This window comes from Rhinopithecus bieti, unplaced genomic scaffold (genome assembly GCF_001698545.2).
Source record: "Rhinopithecus bieti isolate Rb0 unplaced genomic scaffold, ASM169854v2 scaffold_35884, whole genome shotgun sequence".
NCBI lineage: Eukaryota > Metazoa > Chordata > Mammalia > Primates > Cercopithecidae > Rhinopithecus > Rhinopithecus bieti.
The window spans coordinates 208,749-232,760 of NW_016814992.1; the positions used below are offsets into that span (position 1 = coordinate 208,749).

The 24,012-nt window shown below is 41.5% G+C and overlaps 1 protein-coding gene across 8 annotated transcripts in view; it reads right to left on the reverse strand.

The window, feature by feature from the left end:
• The window catches only part of SPIRE1 (spire type actin nucleation factor 1), a 196,318-nt gene that overhangs the window by 17,372 nt on the left and 154,934 nt on the right, over window positions 1-24,012 (reverse strand). For 5 of the 8 annotated variants that reach the window (XM_017852882.1, XM_017852878.1, XM_017852880.1 and 2 more), the window contains 4 exons: window positions 23,954-23,995; window positions 17,708-17,880; window positions 2,606-2,696; window positions 723-865 (listed from right to left, as the gene is read on the reverse strand). In XM_017852882.1, coding sequence (XP_017708371.1) covers window positions 723-865; window positions 2,606-2,696; window positions 17,708-17,880; window positions 23,954-23,995 — 449 coding nt within the window. The remainder of the gene's footprint in view (window positions 1-722; window positions 866-2,605; window positions 2,697-17,707; window positions 17,881-23,953; window positions 23,996-24,012) is intronic. The other 3 variants (XM_017852884.1, XM_017852883.1, XM_017852879.1) reach the window with 1 other exon arrangement.

Consider the following 24,012-nt stretch of genomic DNA (forward strand, 5'->3'; position numbering starts at 1 on the left):
TATCACAAAACATACTAGAAAACAATGTACAGTAGTTATTAAGGGATCAAAATTCTCCCTCGCTTTGTACTTCTGCCTCAATGAGATCATCTACTATAGTCACTTTGTAAGAGTTTTTTGGGTCAATTTTTAACAATTTTTAAATGGGTTAATAGCCTTTAAAAGAAAGAAAGCATTTCTCTAATAATAATCCATACTTTAAACCATTGATAAATTTTCTCAAGAAAAAAAAAAAAAGAGCTCAAAATGAACAAACACTGGTCAAGTTTCATTTAAGTTATGGATAGAGTGTGGAGAAGGTGTCACTCTGTTGCCCAGGCTAGAGTGCAGTGGTGCGATCATAGCTCACTACAGCCTTAACCTCCTGGGCACAAGTGATCCTCTCACCTCATCCTCTCCAGCACCTGGGACCACAGGTGTGCACTACCACACATTATTATTATTTTTTTTGCAGGGACAGGATCTCACAATGTTGCTCAGGCTGGTCTCTAATTCCTGGAGTCAAGCAATCCTCCCACCTTGGCCTCCCAAAGTGTTAGGATTATAGGCATGAGCCACCATGCCTGGCTGTTTTGTTTTCTTTAGCTATTAAGTAAATTATTCAAAGTTCATTCTAACTTTCGCAAGTTTTTTTCCCCTTATCATCTTCGTAAGAAAGCTAAGGATTCTTCTAGGTCTTCTAGCTGACCCCTAAGCTACTACGAAGTCTTTCCGGTACTTACAAGAGAGCGGGAACTCTGCCTGGAAGGCGGCAGGAACTGCCTCACATTAGTAGGCGTTTCCTTTTCAATGGAATGTCGTCTCTGGGGCGGCTGCCGTCTCTCTGGCTGGGGTGTTGATGATATGGGTAGGAATTTGGGAGGCTCTAAAGATTTAACCAAATGAAATAAAACAATGTGAATTTTCTAACACAAAGCCTGTTGACATTTGTGACAAACACTGTATTCAAAGATGAGTTATTGGGGCCGGGCGCGGTGGCTCAAGCCTGTAATCCCAGCACTTTGGGAGGCCGAGGCGGGCGGATCACGAGGTCAGGAGATCGAGACCATCCTGGCTAACATGGTGAAACCCCGTCTCTACTAAAATACAAAAAACTAGCTGGGCGACCTGGCGGGCGCCTGTAGTCCCAGCTACTCGGGAGGCTGAGGCAGGAGAATGGCGTGAACCCGGGAGGCGGAGCTTGCAGTGAGCTGAGATCTGGCCACTGCACTCCAGCCTGGGCGACAGAGCAAGACTCCATCTCAAAAAAAAAACAAAAAAAACAAAAAAACAAAAAAACAAAAAAAAAACAAAGATGAGTTATTTATTTCATTGGATAGATATTTTAAGATGGTAATGGTAATCCTTAGGAGCAGACTCTGAGGGCTGTTACAGAAGAATCTTTGCAAAGTAAACTTGCTACAGAAATAGCAAGAAAAAAGGAAAAATATTAGGTGTGGCCAGAAAGATTCCCAAATCATACCAAAATTCTCAAGTGTACCCTTTTTTTACATTCTACTCTTTAAAGACAAAACAAGGAAAACCCTTCTTTCTACATGTTTACCAAGACATTTTGTCCTTAGGTTTAAATTAAACCATATTTAAACAGAAAAAGGAAGCTTCAGCTTTGATATTAATATTGTACCATTGTCCTTCTCTGTCTAGTAATATTTTAAGATAGTGTTTAAAAGGAGAATGCTTTCGTGTCTGAATGGTTCTGGATTCACATTTTGAAAACATAAGGAGAACATTAGAAATAAATTATGGTGCCAGAGTTTTATTTAGTGCTTCTTCCTACTCTGTCTACAAAGTAGAGCTGCTTCAATGTAGTGGGTGTGAAGAGTGAGAGTCAACACAAAGTTACACAGGATCCATCTATTTAGACTGTCCCACCAAGAGAAACCACTACAGGAAAACACAGATATAATTTCCACAGTCAAGCAAAGATACAGAAATCCATTATGAGATTCAGCTGGGTCCCTATAATATTTAATGGGTCTGGCCAAATACCAATTGTGGATAACTAGTCAGCACCCACTGTTTTTGATATAATCTGTGTAAATAATAAAATACTACTTAAAGAATTTTGTGTATGAGAAATCAAGCCAATATATAATATTAATACTTCATAATGTTCTTATAAATGAAAAGGATTATTAAAAGCCTTTAGAAATCCCTTAACTTTAGATATCTGTGTTCAGAATCTATCTCCTAAAGAGTTACAAAGGTGTTTTCACTACCTACACAGGTTTTCGGAGATGGGTGTGTGTGGGTGGTAGGTGGAATGGTAATAAATATGGTTGTTTTCGGCTTCCGGTTTAAATTTAGCCAAGGAGGTAATCTATCTAAAACAAAACAGAACAGAACACTACACACACAACTGATTTATACTATTTCCCATGACTACTGTTCATAAACACAAATGCGCCTGCTCTGTCATAAGTTCCCGAGGTCTGGTGTGATGCCACACTTGGAAAATCAGTATTTCATCTCCAGATCAGTGAAACGCCTGGGTTAGTTCTTTCTACCCCAAATGAGCACAGGGCACTCTGGGATCTCTGCTCCAGGTCAAGTGTGTTTTGTAATAAGATAACCGGCTACAGTTCTTAGCAACACAACTACTCACTCTTCCTTGTGGACACGGCCTCCAGGACTGGCTCTTCAGGGAAAGAGGGAGACACGCTGCTGCTGCTGGTCGACTTGTGCAGGGTTTCTTCCTGAGCAAAACACAGGTGGAGAAACTGATTTCTTAGACATTTGTGCTCTCATGCTATTTAATAACATTTTATTATTAAACGGTTATTTTAACATGAGGCACCAAATTATGTCAAAGGTTCAAGGCAAGCAGAAAACAAACTAGAAGGGGTTTTAAAACAAGACAGGTCTGGGTTTGTGCCTTGGCTCTGCCCTGATTAGAGTGATGTGAAACTGAGCATGCTTCTTTCTGGTTTTTTGGAGACAGGGTCTCACTCTGTTGCTCTGGCTGCAGGCAGTGGTGTGATCTTGGCTCACTGCAGCTCCCACCTTCTGGGCCCAAGTGATCCTCCCACCTCAGGCCCCAGAATCCCGGATCACAGGTGTGCACTTCCACACCCAGCTAATTTTTACATTTTTTGTAGAGACAGGGTCTTCCCATGTTGCCCAGCTGGCCTTGAGCTCAAGCGATCCTCCCACCTCAGCCTCTCCAAGTGCTGGGGTAACAGGTGTGAGCCGCTGCCCCTGGCCGGAGCATGTTTCTTATCTTAGTTTCATCATTGTGAAAGAGGGTATTTAATATCACTTTTTCCATAGGGTTATTAGAAAGATTAAATGAGGCAATGCATTCAAAATGCTTACCACATTACCTGGCACATAATAAAACAGTGGTAATATTATTAGGGAAACGTTTAATACATTTATAAAAGTAATACACTGTGAGCCTCATAGGAGCAGATGCCGGGTCTGTCTTGTTCACTGATGTATGTCCAGTACCAAACCCATCACTTAGGAAGTAATGAGTGTTTGCTGAATGAATGGATGAAACACATAAACATCTCATGAAATGTCCTATGAGTCTAGAAATATGTCTACGTTGTGGGCCAGCTATCGTGGCTCGCACCTGTAATCCCAGCACTTTGGGAGGCCGAGACGGGCAGATGAGGTCAGGAGTTCGAGATCAGCCTGGCCAGCATGGTGAAACCTCATCTCTACTAAAAATACAAAAATGATCTGGGCGTAGTGGCATATGCCTGTAGTACCAGCTACTTGGGAGGCTGAGGCAGGAGAATCGCTTGACCTGCGGAGGCAGAGGTTGTAGTGAGCTGATATCGCACCAGTGCACTCCAGCCTGGGTGATAGAGCAAGACTCTGTCCCAGAAAAGAAAAGAAAAGAAAAGAGAAAGAAAAATGCCTACATTGTGCCAAATAAAAGTAACATTCCTATTACCAGAGAGAAGAGATCCTGACTTGTTTTAGACTAAACACAAATGAAGTATAATATTTATTTCTGAAATATTTACTAAATACTATGTGAGATAAACATTTACTTGTAATTTCTACTTAGTGTCTATAGATATATATATAATTTTTTTGAGACGGAGTCTTACTCTGTCGCCCAGGCTGGAGTGCAGTAGCGCGATCTCAGTTCACTGCAACCTCCGCCTCCTGGGTTCAAGCAATTCTCCTGCCTCAGCCTCCTAACTGGGATTATAGGTGAGTGCCACCACGCCTGGCTAATTTTTGTAATTTTTTTGGTAGAGATGGCATTTCACCATGTTGGTCAGGCTGGTCTTGAACTCCTGACCTCGTGATCCACCCACCTCGGCCTCCCAAAGTGCTGGGATTACAGGCATGATCCACCATGCCCAGCCTATAGATATTTTTAAATACAAAAGGAAGAAAATTAGGCAAATACATTCACTCATGACTATGTGAGATAAACTAGGTGAAAGATTTTAGATGTTCTTAGCTAAAATGGCTTAACTTTTTTAATTAAAAAAAATTTTTTTTTTTTTTAAGTTCTAGGATACATGTGCAGGATGTGCAGGTTTGTTACATAGGTAAATGTGTGCCATGGTGGTTTGCTACACCCATCAACCCATCACCTAGGTTATTAAGCCCAGCATAAAGTAACTTTTAAGAATTAGCTGTTCACCAAAAACTGGCCTCACGTAAAACCTACTGCTGAAAGCATTGGTTTCAAGTAAGCTACAATACAATATGTCTGGTTAAAGAACAGGGAGAAGAAAAGCCCACGTAAACTACATAGTTCAAACAAAAAAGGGCTAGGCTGGGCGCGGTGGCTCACATCTGTAATCCCAGCACTTTGGGAGGCCAAGGCAGGCAGATGACTTGAGGTCAGGACCAGCCTGGCCAACACGGTGAAACCCTGTCTCTACTGAAAATACAAAAATTAGCTGGATGGGAACAGGCGCCTGTAATCCCAGCTCCTTGGGAGGCTGAGGCATGAGAATCACTTGAACTCGGGAGGCGGAGGTTGCAGTGAGCCAGGATCACGCCACTACACTCCAGCCGGGGCGACAGAGCGAGACTCTGTCTCAAAAAACAAAAACCAAAAAACTCCAAAAAGGTTTAAATAGTGACCTCCACACTTTTGGGACTTATCATGAAGACCAAATCAAGTACTGTAAGCAAAGCCTCTATCCCAGATAGGATGTAGTCAGTCACACTAATCTCCAAAAAAGCTAGCATGCAATTAGAACAATCTTTTTCTGTTTACAGAAGATCAGAAGGAAATAAAAGCAGAGAGTATCTCTTAGGAAAAGGAACAAAGGAGTCATATGCAGAATTTCCCAAATAATTATCTGCTACCTTGATTAAAACAGCAGAAACTATCCCTGTGCCTCACACGCTTCAGCTCACCTTCACTAGAAATATTTTTGAAGTCAGCTGGGTGCGGTGGCTCACGCCTGTAATCCCAACACTTTGGGAGGCTGAGGCAGGCGGATCATGAGGTCAGGAGTTCGAGACCAGCCTGACCAACATGGAGAAATTCTTGTCTCTACTAAAAATACAAAATAAGCTGGGCGTGGTGGCATGTGCCAGTAATCCCAGCTACTCGGGAGGCTGAGGCTGGAGAATCACTTGAACCCGGGAGGTAGAGGCTGCGGTGAGCCGAGATCATGCCACTGTACTCCAGCCTGGGCAAGAAGAGTAAAACTCCGTCTCAAAAGAAAAAAAAAAAAAGAAATATTTTTAAAGTCTAATTTTACATGTTGTTACCTTTGTTAGTGTTAAGGGAGAATTAGATCATGTTTCTTTACTCCAGGATGGAAACCAGTTAAATTCTGTATAATGAAAATATCACACTTAATTCTGTAAGAAAACTATCTCTGAGCCAAAAAAATGGCTCTATAAATAAGCAAAATGGTCAGAATGAAGCCTTTTATAAGCAAATTAAAAAGATCAATAATTTTATGACCACAAATGTTAACATTCTAAAGAAAACTGAAAACACGAGAAAGCATAAGTATCTGTATCTGAAGTGGTGGAACTGGAGCACACAACTGCAGTCCAGCACTGGCCACACTTCTCTCAGCTCAAAGAACGCCAGCATCTAGCTGTACACGTGATGCAGCCCTCTCATGTTTCGTTTATATTTCACGTCCTTTTTAGGTACATATTGACCTCCAAAACAAGAAGAGCAGTGCAGAGAAGCTTTGCTGGAAGCGGCTCTTTTCTCTCGTTCAGACTTTATTCTCAGTGAAATCCTATAAAACCTCAAAGCTGGATTTTTCCACCACTGCATCTGATCTTTAAAATGACTACTCAATGTTTGATGGTCCTGAAAGTCCTTTGAAGAAGCAAAGCAACTTAGAGGCTTCACTATGCCCAAATGAGCCAGTTTCACTCTAATCAATCAGAAGAACCTGGGTGCATAACTCAGCATTTCTCAGAATCTTTTTTATCTAGAAAATTGTTGGGTGGAATGTTCTTTATAGTCCTCTCCAGGTCAAAAATGTAAATAGAAACTAAGTGTCTTTCCTGCCAGGCACGGTAGCTCACACCTGCATCCCAGCACTTTGGGAGGCTGAGGCCAGAGGATCGCTTAAGCCCGGGAGTTTGAGACTAGCCTAAGCAACATGGTGAGGGTCCGTCTCTACAAAAATTAGTAAGAAAAAAATAGCCAGGTGTGGTGGTGCACACCTATGGTCCTACCTACTTGGGAGACTGAGGCAGGGGGATGGGATCCCTTAAGCCCAAGAGGTCGAGGCTTCAATGAGCTGTGTTCGCACCACTGCACTGTAGCCTGAGTGACAGAGCAAGACCCTGTCTCGAAAATAAGTCTAAGAAAGTCTTTCCTGAATCTCCCTTTTATTTTTTTTTTTATTTTTTATTTTTTTGAGACGGAGTCTCGCTCTGTCGCCCGGGCTGGAGTGCAGTGGCCGGATCTCAGCTCACTGCAAGCTCCGCCTCCCGGGTTTACGCCATTCTCCTGCCTCAGCCTCCAGAGTAGCTGGGACTACAGGCGCCCGCCACCTCGCCCGGCTAGTTTTTTGTATTTTTTAGTAGAGACGGGGTTTCACAGTGTTAGCCAGGATGGTCTCGATCTCCTGACCTCGTGATCCGCCCGTCTCGGCCTCCCAAAGTGCTGGGATTACAGGCTTGAGCCACCGCGCCCGGCCCTGAATCTCCCTTTTAAAGTAACACCAAAAATTTGTAGATATGGTTCTAGGGGAATTAAAATTTCAGTTTAGGTGAATTTGAAGGTAACATTTTGATTTTTAAAATCTTTTTATTTATTATTATTGTGAGACTGAGTCTTGCTCATTCACCCAGGCTGGAGTGCAGTGGCGTGATCTCAGATCACTGCAATTTCTGCCTCCTGGGTTCAAGCGATTCTCCTGCCTCAGCCTCCAGAATGGCTGGGATTATTGGCAAGCGCCACCATGCCTGGCTAAATTATATATTTTTAGTAGAGATGGGGTTTTGCCATGTTCGCCAGCCTGGTCTCAAACTCCTGACCTCAAGTGATCCTCCCTCCTCGGCCTCCCAAAGTGCCGGGATTACAGATGTGAGTCACCACGCCCAGCCACATTCTGATTTTTTAAAAACCTAATAATGCTGAATACTTTTATTTCACTCTTACTCTTTATATCTCTCTCTCTCTATATATGTAGTATTATATTATATATTATATATATATATACACATATACACTTTATGAGATCTCATGAGACTCTTATAGATGCAACTGAGGCCAAAGGAAGAAAGGGGCACACTTGGAGCACTAGATTTTGGCACTCAGAGGGCACATTCTCTATTTAAAAAGCATATACTCAAGATTTAAAAATAACACAAGAAAAACACATAATATATTCAGTTATTATGTTCATTAATTAACTAGTTAATCAGAGACAGGGTCTCACTCTGTTGCCCAGGCTGGAGTGCAGTGGTGCAATCACGGCTCACTGCAGCCTGGACCTCCAGAGCTCAAATGATCCTCCCATCTCAACCTCCCAAGTAGCTAGGACTACAGACATGTGCCACCACGCCCAGCTAACTTTTAAGAAACATTTGTTGTAGAGACGGGGGTCTCGCTATGTTGCCCAGGCTGGTCTCGAACTCCTAGCCCCAATGATCTTCCCACCTTGGCCTCTGAAAGTACTAGGATTACAGGCATAATCTCATATTGGCCACCATGTGTGGCCAGTATATTAATTTTTAAAAAATATTTTGCAAAAAGGAAATAACTAAGGGTTGACATTAGAATCTGATGTACCTTGATTACCCAATGCACATAGAATATACTGAAATGTTACAGATAGAAGGAGTTGTTTTAAATTTTACGTTGCTTCCCCAGAAGTGTTAAGGGTCCACTGTCTCTGAATACCCACAACAGGCAGCTGCACACAATTTTCTGATTGCTTAAAAGGAATCTTCTCCGGGATTAGTTCTTGCCCCGGAGGAATCACACTAACTTGTGCTACTCTATCTCGGGTAACTCAGACGCTCATAAGGACAGCCAGGGAACTTCTGAAGGTCAGGTCTCCTGAGAGAAGGGTGTGTGTGCACACACATGTGGGCATATGCGTGGGTACATCCATGTGCGTGTACAGGCTCCTGTTTGCTGTGTAGCCTCTCATGTCTGTTCCCACTGCCTAATCACTTTTTGTTTATCTGGGGAATTCTGATGGGTCTCCGACATCTCTAGAGTATCAGTCTCTTCTACTGCCTGGCCTGCTTCCCGAAATCTTGTTTTTCATCTGATCCCAGTGACTGGCTGATCCTCATGGAGTTAGGGCTTCTCGAGCTCAGAACCGTGGCTGCAGGAAAGCCTCCTGCACTGCTGCTTTGCTCCAGGGCCCACTGGTGCCGAATACTGCCAGAGTATAGTCTCAGGGGCCAGAGTATAGTCTCAGGGCACCTAACTCACTTAACAGGAATGGAAATCTTCCTCCTCCTGAAAAGAGGTTCAAGGAGGGCTCAGACACAGCTCCTCTGCTTAGCTTTCCTACTGGAAGCTTTGATATGGCTACAATCAAAACTCATATTTCAGTAAAAAAAAAAAAAGTTACCAAGACAGGCTAGCAGAGGTTATTAAAGACAACAAGAAACACTGAAGTTAGGTTTCTGGGAACTGAAAAAACAGTAATGGAAGGAAGATCTGGGTGTGAGGGTCTAATTTAATAGGGGATCTGTGACTAAAACACTGTGTGGCTTTTCTAACTTAGTTTCTTCCTGGCTAGGGGCTCACTTTTCTCACTGGAAAGTAATGATGCTGAACAAAATTTCTAAGGCCCCTTCCAGTTAAAAAAAAATACTGTTTTTTGCTTTGTTCTGTTTTTTGACACTAGACTCTTGCTCTTCAAGCGATTCTCGTCTCAGCCTCCCAAATAGCTGGGATTACAACCATGCACCACCAGGCCTAGCTGATTTTTGTATTTTTAGTAGAGATGGGGTTTCACTACGTTGGCCAGGCCGGTCTTGAACTTCTGGCCTCAAGTGATCTATCCGCCTCGGCCTCCCAGTGCTGGGATTACAGGCGTGAGCCACCACGCCCAACCTTTGTTCTTCTCTTCAGTTAAGGCATTCTCATGTGCCGTGAGAACACTAGCAAGTTCATGAGACACATGGACTTCAGAGTTAGACAGACTTGGGTTTCAAATCTAACTTTATCATTTACTAACTCTTTGAACGTAGACAACCATTTCATGTGTCTATTTTCTTATCTTCTTCTTCTTCTTCTTTTTTTTTGGAGACAGTCTTGCTCTGTCACCCCTGCTGGAGTGCAATGACACAATCTTGACAATCTTGGCTCATTGCAATCTCCGCCTCTGGAGTTCAAGTTATTCCCACGCCTCAGCCTCCTGAGTAGCTGGAATTACAGGTGTACACCACCACACCGGGCTAATTTTTGTCTTTTTAGTAGAGATGGGGTTTTGCCATGTTGGCCAGGCTAGTCTTGAACTCCTGACCTCAAGTGATATACCCGTCTTGGCCTCCCAAAGTGCTGGGATTATAGGTGTGAGTCATCACGCATGGCCAGTTTTCTTATCTTTTATACAAGGATCATAGCTGCTATCTATGGTCTTTGTGAAGACAAACTGATTTATTTCTAAAGTCTAACATAGGCTGGGCATGGTGGCTCATGCCTGTAATCCTAGCACTTTGGGAGGCCAAGGCAAGAGGAATGCTTGAGACTGGGAGTTCAACACTCCTGTCTCTATAATAAACGCAAACAACAAAAACCCCAGCAACAGTGAAAGTCTAACACAGGGTTAGCTCAACACAAAACCACCATTATAGCGACACCATGCCCAGTGTTTTTTTTTTTTGAGACAGGGTCTTACTCTACCACCCAGGCTAGAGTGTAGTGGTACAAACACAGCTCACTGCAGCCTTGACCTCCTGGAGTTAGGTGATCCTCCCACCTCAGCCTCGCAAGTAGCTGCGATTACAGGGATGTGCTATCATGCCAGACTCAGTTCTTGTATTTTTAGTAAAAATGAGGTTTTGCCATGTCGCCCAGGCTGGTCCTGAACTCCTGGGCTCACGTGATCCACCTGCCTTAGCCTCCCAAAGTGCTGGGATTACAGGTGTGAGCAACTGTGGCTGGTCTTTTTTTTTTTTTTTTTTTCTAGGGACTTGCTCTGTCACCCAGGCTGAAGTGCAGTGGCAATGATTATAGCTCACCACAGCCTTGAATTCCTGGGCTCAAGTGATCCTCCTGCCTCAGCCTTCCAGTAACTGGGACTACAGGTGTACACCAAATAGTCTCACTCTGTCACTCAGGCTGCAGTGCAGTGGTGTGATCTCGGCTCACTGCAACATCCACCTCCCAGGTTCAAGTAATTCTCCTGCCTCAGCCTCCCGAGTAGCTGCCATTACAGGAATGCACCACAAAGCCTGGCTATTTTCTGTATTTTTAGTAGAGATAGGGTTTTGCCATGTTGGCCAGGCTGGTCTCAAACTCCTGAACTCAAGTGATCCACTCACCTCGGCCTCCTAAAGTACTGGGATTATAGGCGTGAGTCACCATGCCCAGCCAATTTTTTTTTGTAGAGATGAGGGTCTTGCTATGTTGCTCAGGCTGGCCTCAAACTCCTGATCTCGAGCTATCTGACTGGCTTGGCCTCCCAGAGTGCTGGGATTACAGCTGTGAGCCACCCACCTGGCTCTTACAGCTTTCTTTTAAGGCACTTAGCAATATGTATCAAAAGCTACACAAATGTGCATTCTTTCACTCAGAAAATTCGGTTCTGGCAAAAAAAAAAAAAAAAAAAAAATTGAGAAACGAAAGCAAAAATGTCACAATGTTTACATAGTATTGCCCTCAATAATGGTAGAAAACTGGAAAATGAAAGTGAAAACATAATGTTCACAATAATGTTGCTCTTAATAATGGTAGAAAACTGGAAACAGCCTACATGTTAAAAAATAGAGGACTGAGTAAATAAAATACAGTAGGTTATTACTGTGGAATACCACACAGCTATCAGGCATCATGATGGAAAAGGACATTTAATCAAATGGAAATTGCTCATATTTTGTTAATTAAAAAGCAAGTCTGTGTCTTTGTTCTTAAAATAATTAAGGAGTTTTTTCTTTTTATATAAAACAGTTGAGTTTGTAATTGATAATGTAAATAATTAGCATAATTCTAATTTCATGAGTATTTGATCTACAATAATATATTAGCTGATTACAAAGCAATTCAGAACTAAATTGGGGTTAAACAGTAAACTGCTCTATGTGATAATTTGGACCCACATTTAACTTAAACCCCAAAGACAACAATGGGTGGTAAGAAATTTCTGGTGGACAATGTCATCAAATGAAAACTCTGCAGGGGAGCACAGGTGATATCCTGGAATGGTGGAAGGTATCTCTTAAAAGAATATAGAGTCTCTATGGAAAGGAAGATTAAATAAGATCATATATATACAGAGTTTACCATATAGTAGGTATTTTGGTGGCTAGAAAGCATTTGTTAAAATGTAAAACAAACCAAAAAAAAAAAAAAAAACCACTGCTAGAATGAGTCCTGATAAGTTAACAGGTGAAATTTACATACACATGACAGCATTTCCTATATCAGGGGTGAATAAAGTGTTCAGTATGCAGTTGGAAGTGTCACTGCTTCCTCCTCAAGGGGAAATTCTGGTCTCTCCTTCAATTGTTTTGTGGATTTTGTTACAGAGGGTGGGCAAAGAGGCTCATGCAAAGGGCAGCAGAGGCAGGTGGACTCCACTGGTGAGTTCAGTACCAGCTGAGTACTAACTCAGTAGTGGGCCACTCCCTCTTGGAATGGAAAAGAAATTTCACATTGCTCTATGAGGCCTTCAGGAGGCTCTGAAGGATGAGAAGGATGGGAGGTGGTGGGTGGGGAAGGCTCTAGTCTCCATCTCCATTTCTAGCTGATTGACACTGTACTTCTGTGTAAGTCTTGTGTGAAGAAAAAGTTTTGGCACTTAAAAACATGTTTGGGCCCAGGTGCAGTGGCTCACGCTTGTAATCCCAGCACTTTGGGAGGCTGAGGTGGGCAGATCACCTGAGGTCAGAAGTTTGAGACCAGTCTGGCCAACATGGTGAAACCCTGTCTCTACTAATAATACAAAAATTAGCCGAGTGTGGTGGTGGGCCCCTGTAATCCCAGCTATTTGGGAGGCTGAAGCAGGAGAATTGCTTGAACCCAGGAGGCGGAGGTTGCAGTGAGCTGAGGTCGCTCTGCTGCATTCCAGCCTTGGCGATGGAGTGAGGCTCCATCTCAAAAAAATCCCAAAAAAACCATGTTTGGAAGCCAGTCATTAAATTTGAGGAGGAGAGGGAAAATGGGGAAACAGGTGATACAACTGAGAGGCAAGAAAAAAAGAATAAAGTCAACCTTTTTCGAGACTGCCCTTTATTTGTTCTCTACAGCCCTGACTCTTCACTTGGTCTTTGCTCATGCTGCAACGTCAGCCAGAACTCACTAGACAAGTCAGCAGAGTCACCAGATGCCAGACATGCAGTAAGGAGCAGAGGTTTGAGTAAGACTGCATCTCCGCTCTTGGGAAGGCACGGGAGAAATACATCAACATGCTGTGGCACAGCCCGGTTCACATCCCACAACAAAATGGAAAGCCCTCTGCCGTCTTTTATGCTCATTCTAAAACCTAAGTCCTACTGCTCTTCCATGTGGATTCTCCAGCCTTTTCAGCCCCTGTGGTGTTTACTCACTGACTGAACTGACCTCTGCAGTCTCTCGACTTCTGTAGTGTCCAGTCACACTCTACACAGACTAAGACAGTGTCTGGAAGACACTGTGCTCACTAAGCACTTGGAATGATTCTTAGGTATTTTTTTTTATATTCTATTTAAATTATAAACAACAGGAGGGCAAAGACCATCATATTTCTGTTTCTACTTTTAGTACTTACTGAAGGCATTCAATAAATATTTGATTGGAAAAAATGGAGTAGTACTGGAAAAAAAAAAGTTGGTGAAAAGAATAGGAGAAGAGTTTTAAAATGCACTAAAAAGTAGGGAACAAAAAATTACTGTAAGATGTGAACGAAAAAACCCCTGCAATGTGACATGGGATGTATTTAACAGTCTCTGTATTTGTGGCCATTTGTAAGACAGCAAATATGACCACAGGTAAGTCAATCTTGGTTTAGGAATAGATAGAATTCCTCAGCATCTTTTCCAGTTTCACGCTTCTGGAGCTACCAAGTTTTGGAACTGGAAGAGACCTAGAGATCACAGAATCAGCTCCTCTCATCAGAGGGAGAATACGCTGGTGGCTGACAAGGTCAAGTGTCCATTCCAGCACCCAGTCCATACACCCTGAGTGGGCCCAGGGCAGGTGCAACACGGAGAACTGTTCTTTACTAATTCACACTGTAAGGAAACACAATTTGAGTTTCCAGGTGTTCACTCATGTCATATAAATGTCAGTTCATTAAATGGCTTTACAATAGACCTTCTTCTGAGCTGGCTTTAACCATCTGATGATCTGAAATCAGCTAATGTTAATAGAGTGTTTTAGAATAAACACAATTCGTCTACCACGGTTAAAGAGAACTACTGTCTCATCAATAGAAAGTTTATTAAAACTTTGATTAATACAAACCCCAAACTTGAAACAGCTGATTAAAAATAAACACTTCGGTTTATCTGTGTTTTCTAAATGTTAACATTTGGGTATCATTTAGAAGTTTTTGGCTGGGCGTGGTGGCTCACGCCTGTAATCCCAGCACTTTGGGAGGCTGAGGCAGGTGGATCACTTAAGGTCAGGAGTTTGAGACCAGCCTGGCCAACATGGTGAAACTCCATCTCTAATAAAAATATAAAAAAATTAGTTGGCATGGTGGCAGGCACCTAGAATCCCAGTTACTCAGGAGGCTGAGACAGGAGAATCGCTTGAACCTGGGAGGTCGAGGTTGCAGTGAGCAAAGATTGGACCACTGTGCTCCAGACTGGGGGGCAGAGCGAGGCTCTGTCTCAAAAAAAAAAAAATATATATATATACACACACACACACACACACACACACACACACATACATACATATATATGAATTTAAAAACTTCTAAATATATATAATGTATATCAAAAAGGAATTATATATATATTTAAAAGGAACATAAGACATTCCCACATTTAATACCTTTGCTCTTTTCTTATACTTAAAAATATCAATTTTAGATTGAAGAGGAAAGGAGGAATATGCTTATTTCCATACCCTTGTCTAAGATCATTCACTCTGCTCCATAAATCTTTGAGATTTCTACTACCACTGACTTAAGAACTATGATTCATCCAGGTTTAAACCAGTAGCTAGTGACAAAAGTCAGAGGTAGCTGGAATCCAGATCTCACATTTCTCTTTTCGGCAATTTATCGCTTGCTTCATAATCTAACTGATGAAAACGGCCTCTCTTTGATTAAGAATAGCATGCCTAGCAAATCGTCTCAAGATGTGGATTTGGGGCATTACCACTTTATCTTCAAAAAGAAGACCACAAAGAAGGTTACAGAGGCTGCAAATTTATCTGATCATGCCTTGCTGTGTGGTCATGCCTCATGAGGTGATGGAAGAGGACTAGAAAAGGAGTTAAAAGTAGGCCTGTGGGGTGCAGGAAGGTGGTTCCTGGCAGCTGCAGATTGGTGCCACCCAACCAAACTCTGTGAAGGGACTGTGATCTGTGTAGCCATGGTCACAGAGGTTCCCGGGCCCCTGAGTGCCATGACTGAGAAACTGAGTTCTTCATTTATTTAATTTTACTATAACTTAAATTTGTTTTGTTTTTTGTTTTTTTTTTTGAGACGGAGTCTCGCTCTGTCGCCCAGGCTGGAGTGCAGTGGCCGGATCTCAGCTCACTGCAAGCTCCGCCTCCCGGGTTCACACCATTCTCCTGCCTCAGGCTCCCGAGTAGCTGGGACTACAGGCGCCCGCCACCTCGCCCGTCTAGTTTTTTTTTGTATTTTTTAGTAGAGATGGGGTTTCACGGTGTTAGCCAGGATGGTCTCGATCTCCTGACCTCGTGATCCGCCCGTCTCGGCCTCCCAAAGTGCTGGGATTACAGGCTTGAGCCACCGCGCCCGGCCTATAATTTAAATTTAAATAGCCACACGTGGGAGTGGCTCCCGAATTGGAGCTCTGTCTAGATATTTGAGCTAGATGCTTTTAAAATGTAAATCGCTGTTCTTACAGGTTAGTATGAATTTATCTAAATATTTTAGTGTCTACTGGGTGTTAGAAACTGGAGATATAAAGTAAATTTATCATGGTTCCTCCTCTGAGGGAACATGTACTCTGGTGGGACAGAGAAATAAGTGAATAATTACATGACAGGGTGTTAACTGTTCCAGCGAAACAGAGGGATGAACGGGTTATGACAGAATCACAAAGAAGGGGTCCTGGCAGGCTAGCGGTATCTGGGAGACTTCCTAAGACAAAGCGAGGCCATGCTGACTCTGACAAGGACATGAGGGGAGACCGCAGACACGGCTAAGCACCACGCTGAGCACCGATGGGCTGTGCGGGAAGAGTGAATGGCTGCGCGTGGCTGACGCATAAACCAGAGGCAGGGAAGGTGTGACATTAGGTCATAGGTGTCTGCAGGCATGTGATCAGGGGATGTAAATTTTATTCTGTACGTGCCAGGGAGCCTTCCAAAGGTTTTAAGCAGGAGTTACAAAGAGCAGTGAGTGCAAGATGGAATTTAGGGAGCCAAGAAGAAAAGTCAGATAGACTGAAGAGACAGTAAGAGAGAGAGACCAACTGACGTTGGTAATACGAATATTTCTTATTGATATTTGAAAAACCTTCAGTAGCAAAATTATTATTGGTATTGCTTAGAATGGGGTGGAGACCAATGAGAGGAGAATTAAAGAATAATTCCTCAGATTCCACCTTGGATGGAGCCAGCAACTAGGATAGCAAGCAGAAGATGAGAAACTAGGGGGGGTGTGTGCATGCATGCAGGTGTGTGTATGTGCATGTGTGTAGCTAGGGTTTGTGTGAAGCTGGGGGATGTGCGTGGCTGGGGTGTGTGTGTGTGCACGCACGCATGTGCAGCTAGGGGAGGTGTGTATGAAGCTAGGGTGTATGTGTGTGCATGTGCGTGCGTAGCTAGGCTGTGTGCGTGAAGCTAGGATGCGTATGTATGTGAGTGTGTAGCTAGGATGTGTGTGTGTACATGTGTAGCTAGGGTGTGTATGTGTGTGTGTGTGTGCATGCATATGTAGCTAGGGTGTGTGTGTGTGATTTGGCAAGTGGGTGAGGGAGAAGGGAGGGAAGAAGAGAATGTCATTTTACCTAAGTTGATTTTGAGGAGGGGGCAGTGGAGACCCAGCAGGCAATGATGTATACAATACTGATACTGCAGATAGGAACCTGAGATGGGTGTGGGAAGCATTAACATGTAGGTGGATGTTGACATCAGGAAGGATATGATATCTTTCCCCCTCCACAAAGGGCAGTAGGTGGAAGATGAAATCTGGAGAATACTATTAGAATTTTCTTTTTTGGAATTTTATCTGTTGGTATTATGATTACAAAAAGAACAGTCCTAAGTATGAGTGTGTGGATTTTAGAGGGAGAAGAATCTATGCAAAATGTTTTTCTTAACTTTATTTTTTTGTTCCCCAAACAAATGGGAAGATACTCAGGTAATATAAGTTGGAAAACTGTTGACTTGTTTTAACCCCACTTACAATTTAAGACTGTATATGTGTGTGTGTGTGTGTGTGTGTGTGTATATTTTTTTTTCTTTTTCTTTTTTTGTTTCTTGAGACAGAGTCTCACTCTGTTGCCCAGGTTGGAACGCAGTGGCACAATCACAGCTCACCGCAGACTCGAACTCCTGGGCTCAGGGAATCCTCCTGCCTTAGCCTCCCAACTAGCTGGGACCAGAGGTATGTGCTACTGCACATGGCTAATTTTTAAATTTTTTATAGAGACACAGTCTTGCTATGTTGCCCAGGCTGGTCTCAAACTCCTGGGCTCAGTGATACTCCTGCCTTGGCCTACCAAAGTGCTGGGATTATAGATATGAGCCAACATGCCCGACAAAAATTTTAGTCTTCTATAAATTACAGCCACTATATTGGTCTTTACTAATAACAGAAAGTAATCTACTATTTAATTTCCTGCAAATCAAATTAATTTTAATCCTAGCTTTATTGGTTGAAAAATGAGAAGAGATTAAGCAACAACCGAAGCCAGATAATCAGTAAACTGGGTCAGAGAGCATTAAGCACCCTCATCTTGGAGTCCAGCTGTGTGAACTGGGCCTTACCTCAGACTCCGAGCTGTCCAGTTCGGCCAGAGTTGGGGCTCTGAGGAGCTTCCTCCGCTGTGCAGGCACCTGCTGTGCAGTACGTAACCCGTTTTCTTTTGTTTGTGATGTCAAACCTCCATTTACCATAGATGACTCCATCAGATTCTTTGTAGATTCAGGGGTAGTTACATCTGGTAAAAAAGCAAAAGCTGACCTTTTCTTGAGCCAAGACAGGTTATCTGTGCTGGAACCATACCAGGCAACACAGCATTTCACACAAAAACACAGAGGCTTGATTCAGTAACACCTTGCCTATGTACAGAAAACTTTTTCTGGTTGGATATTAACTGTCAAATTCAATTAAAGGAAACTTTAAAATGAATAATTACATATTCATACTTGTAGATGAGAATTTAGAGTTAAAACTGATAACTGACTCCAACCTGTTTATTTTCCAGATGAAGAAACTGGGGCTGAGAGAAGCTAGTTTACTTCACAGCCCCTAAGGATCTAGTGATACATGGATGAAGACAGGACACACACAAAGCCTGACCAGACACATGGCTGTAAGATCTGAAAATGTTTTGGTTTAAAAACAAAAATGGCTAATAATCTATATTCATATAAACATATTTAATGTGAACACAAAAAGTCTGGGATACATTTCCTCTGATGTGTCTGATTTATATTACTAAGAGCTCAAATTTGGATGAGAAGGCAATACGACAAATGACAGATAATGAAGCAGTCTACAGTATGGTGTGATGGGGATGGTTTGGGTCTCTACTGCTATCTGCTCTCCTTTCGTCTGTAAAATGAGGATATTAACAGAGGCAGGCTTGTTGTGAGCATTAAACAGGTTAATAATTGTATATAAAATTCTGTGCCTAGTACAGGCGGTGAACAATAAATGTTAGCAATTATTCATACTGATTTAACTCTATTGGCGAATAAATAAGCTAAGGCTCAGATGGATTCGGCCAGAGTGGCACTATAGTGTCATGCCACAGCTGATCTATGAGTCTTTCTCAGTACTGACTCTGATGGCCTGCTTTGTGGTACCATAGCCTGGAATCCTCGAAGGCAAATGGAACTACTTTTCTTCAGTATTTCAAATGAAGAGTTAAAAATGGGCTAAATTAATAACTATAAAATCAGTGTATTTAGAAGTGAAAAAGAGCAGTTATTGCATGATGCAATTTATAGACCAGCACACTCGACTGCTCTTTGCATGTGGACAGTCTGCGAGGCTGCCGTAAATGGGGCAAAGGGCATGCTAAGTACTAAAGTGAACAAGACTGACTGATGCTCTTTTAGAGGGGAAAGCACTGTAAATGAGGTTACTATAAACACAAGAATGTGGCCCGGCGTGGTGGCTCAAGCCTGTAATCCCAGCACTTTGGGAGGCCGAGGCAGGGGGATCAATTGAGGTCAGGAGTTTGAGACCAGCCTGACCAACATGGTGAAACCCCATCTCCACTAAAAATACAAAAATTAGCCGGGATTGGTGGTGGACGCCTGTAATCCCAGCTACTCAAGAGGCTGAGGCAGGAGAATCAAAGCGAGACTGTGTCTCAAAAAAAAGAACAACCCCCGCCCCAAGAATGTGCTGTTTATAGTAGGATATTTCTCCCCAAGCAAGTAATATTGACACACCTTAAGTATGAGAGGTGGAGCTCCAGGACACATGTGTATACAGGTGTGTTCTAGTGCAGCTTTCCCTGACATTATTTATAAGAACCATGTAAATTATTTCTTATTACAAATGATACATATCCTATTTAATATTTATGATTTCTGCTTATTTTTGAAGTGTTTGAACAAGCTAGAAATAATGGAAGGAAAAGAAAAGAAAAAAGGGAAAGAGAAGGGAGGGGAAAGGAAAGAAGGAAGAACAGCTGTCCATTAATTATCTTTTACATAAAATTTTAATCGAGAACTTGACAACACATGCATTTATTTTATTGTTACCTTCCCAGGCATTACATAGCTAGAACAAATAAAGAATAGTGATGGTGGTGGGGAGTGCTGAAAGGGACAAAAGGAAAAAAGCAGCAAGGTTTTATACAAATTATAAATGTAAAAATCTTAAAATAAATATTTCAATAAGGAGATATGAAAAATAGAATTGTTGGTATTTTGTAGGAATCTTCTAAAAGGAGATATAATGAGAAATAGAATTGTTGACATTTTGTAGGAATTTTCTAAGAGAAAGCACAAGTATTTCAAACGCACACCCTTCCACCTTTCCTAGCCATGTACTCACAGAGGCTCCCGCCGTTCACCTGGCAGCACGTCACTTTCTAATTAGTATCATTAGAGTTATCATAATAAGAGAAACACAACCAGCTTTCCACACTGGCCCCACATTTCCAATCGACAAAGCCAGAGTTTCCCTAAGAATAGCACTGCATGCATACCACTGCACAGAGGAACACTCATATAGTTTTGGCAGTTATTTATTTATTTATTTGAGACAGTCTTGCTCTGTCACCAGGCTGGAGTGCAGTGGCGCAATCTCGGCTCACTGTAACCTCCGCCTCCTGGGTTCAAGCGATTCTCCTGCCTCAGCCTCCCAAGTAGCTGGGACTACAGGCACGCGCCACCACGCCCAGCTAACTTTTTTGTATTTTTAGTAGAGTCAGGATTTCACCATGTTGGCCAGGATGGTCTCGATCTCCTGACCTCGTGATCCTCCCGCCTCAGCCTCCCAAAGTGCTGGGATCACAGGCGTTAGCCACTGCACCCAGCCCATATTTATTTTAATGTGATGGAAAAAAAAATTCTATTTTTTTGCTGCAGAAAAAAAAACTGTATTTTAAGATCCATGATTTTATTGTTTAAGAAATGTTTAAAGTTGTTTATGACAGATTAAAAATTTTTAATAGTACTGGTGACACTTAAGGCTGGCAGAAAATTATAAAGATGGTATATGAACTGAAGTTTAGGGAATGCTGTCAAATGACAGTGACTGCCCTGAGTTCAGTTCATTCTCAATGCAGGGGATTTGAGAAATTGTCTAATAGCTCTCTAATTGCCTGAACCCTGTGCTATGAGATTGATAATTGTCATTTTAGCTAACTGTCTGAGAGTAGTGAAAGAAAACATCTGTATTAAATTCAAAGCTTTGAGAAAAACTGAATTAATAAAAAATGGGTTATGTCACAGCCAGGTTTCAAGATGATCTAAATACTGAATGATTTTATCTCACACCACAGATCTGCAAAAGACTTAATTGAACTTCATTTTTTTTTTGACAGGGTCTCATTCTGTTGCCCAGGTTGGAGTACAGTGGCACAATCTGTACTCCAATGGCTCACTGCAGCCTTGACCTCTTGGGTTCAGGCAATCCTCCCACCTCAGCCTCCCAAGTAGCTGGGACTACAGGTGTGTGCCACCACGCCTAGCTAATTTTTTAGTATTTTTGTGTGTGTGTGTAGAGACAGGGTTTTGCCATGTTGTCCAGACTGGTCTTAATAACTCCTGGGCTTAAGCAAACCTCCCACCTTATCCTCCCAAAGTGCTGGGATTATAGACGTGAGCCACTGTGCCCAGAAAATGTATTTTTAAGAAGTTTGATTACTATATTTTCTGTTTAAATGAATAAATTACCATTTTACTTTAATGTATCAAATGAGAAAAGCGAAACACTTGGATAGGCTTTGTATTTCTTGTACATAAGATGGCATTTCTTAAAAAAAAACTGGTGATATTTATATGTAAGCAAAATATTTAAGAGGTGAAATATTTAGATATGGCTTTAGAAATCACATACCTTAGGTTTAGAATCTAAAATGCATACCCATGATATTAAATATGTGTCTACTGCCTTATTTAGTGTGAGGAAATGTGACTGACATATAAATTATATACTTAATATTTGTATAGGAAAAACAAGTTATACTTACCATAAGTGATGTTGAATAGATTAAGATTTTCACTAATAATTAATATTTCTAAGATATACTTAAGCAGTAGCATATACTTCATTATCTTGTACTTAAGTTCAGGGTTATCATCTACACTGTATGTTTACAATGTTTCTCACTAGTTTGTTCATTTTCTAACCCAGAAAATGCACTCCAATCTTTGCATTTAAGTTAGAAAAATGAATCAATCTTTTCTATTTATAATTCGGGAAATTTTAATTAATAGTTAAAATGCAACATGAAAAACATAAAAGCAGCACAAGAAATCAAGAATGAAGCATTAGGAAATCACAAAGTACACGAAGACATGAAATAAATTACAGCAAATGATAAGCAGTGAAACCAAATAAAAATTCTCTGCTACCCTTTTACACTAAGAAATTTAAGTACCAAAAATTTTCTTTCCAAACAGAACCCATCGTACAGGCTGCAAGAACACAGAACACACTACATACCTATACATGAGGTGTGTGAGCATGCATATTGTCAAAATCAGCAATGTGTGCCTAATTTAGATTAACTAATGGCCAATGTGTTTAGGCAGCCAACCACTCCCTTCCTTATTGTGGTCCAACTAATAGAAGGATCTTTTGTAGATACTCAAAAAAGATAGAGTATCTGTAATGTATAGAGTATCTGTAATGTATAGAGTATCTGTAATGTATTGCCAACTTTTGGGGATTAGTAGTGACATATACATTACTATGTTTCTGCATTTATTTTCCAGACCAAATTTTTTACAAGGTCACTTTGCAAATGGCTGAAAAACTAAAAATTCCAAGTGAATAAAGAAAAAAGAAAAGCTCTTCTGTGGTCAGTCAAAAATGGTAACTGAGTGTAAAATACTATAGTCACGTCTCATACCTACACAAATAAGCAGAAGATTTAAAAACAGTTGGAAACTAGCTTTGTAGCTGGAAGATACTCAATACATATTCATATACAGAATATACTAGAACTCTTTAAACATGAATTTGTAAGTAAGGTATGCCAACAATTCTTTGTATCTTGAGGCATTCAATGACATTGAAAAGAAAATCCTGAAAGAAAATATTTGTGCCAACATCTCATCTCATTTTATACTTAAAACAGTAGCTTCCAAAATTAAAAACTCTAACTTGCAAAATATTTTATTGGGATTAAGTTGGCTTTGAAAATTCAACTGGCTGGGTGAGGTGGCTTACGCCTGTATTCCTAGCACTTTGGGAGGCCATTTGGTGAACTGCTTAAGCCCAGGGGTTCGAGAGCAGCCTGGGCAACATGGTGAAACCTTGTCTCTACTTCCTAAAATAAATAAATAAAGAAAATTCACTCATATATATTTAAAGTTTTAATTTAAAAAGAGTTGATTTTATAGACCAAATTTAGTCATTTCACTATTAATCTCTGTTTAACAGAAAGGTCTAAACTTGCACTACAAATCTGAGGCACATAATTATATATTACAACCAAAGCCATTACAATGCTCTTGTATTTTTATACTCTTTTATTTTTTTTTTGGAGACAGTCTCACTCTGTTGCCCAGGCTGGAGTTCAGTGATGTGATCTTGGCTCACTGCAACCTCCGCTTCCCAGCTTCAAGCAATTCTCCTGCCTCAGCCTCCCAAGTAGCTAGGACTACAGGCGCATGCCACCACACCCGGCTAATTTTTTTGTATTTTTAGTTGAGACGGGGTTCTACCATGTTAGCCAGGATGGTCTCGAACTCCTGACCTCATGATCTGCCCACCTCGGCCTCCCAAAGTGCTGAGATTACAGGTGTGAGCCACCGCGCCCGGCCTGTATTTTTATACTCGTAATCATGATTCAAAGTCATTCATGATTAGGCTGTATCCACTGAGCACAAAGACACAAAAGACAGTTCTTGCCCATCAACTGAGGTGCTGTCATCTGAAGTAGATAACCATTTTAAGTTTAGTTACTTAAATAACTGAATGCTTTAGAGAACAGGAAGTAGATGCATCAGAATTTTGTTTCTACAAAGTTTTTTCTGTTCTCTTAGGGCAAAGGTCTGCTATAGGCTTTAACCTCATTGCTCTAGAAGAGCCTGGGCAGTGACAGCCACCATAAGATGGGCACCATTTTCTAGAACCATGAGTATGGCGTGATGGTTCTTCCAAAATTGCTTGGGAGAAAACAGATTTACTGTAGTCTTGTATCTTTTTTACATATATTGCTTTCAAATAAGCAGAATGTTTTATTTTACTGACCATGGCTTAGAAGAAGCCTTTCCATTTTCTTTTTTAACATGTTTGAACAAGCAGATGAATGAAATGTATTTCACAGAAACCACAAAAGCCACGTCAGGTGTAAAAGCGTTTTTGTTTTTTTTTACCTGACAAGTCAAAACTGTAAGACATGCTAAGTGGCCGCATTGCTGAAAAAAAGAAAACA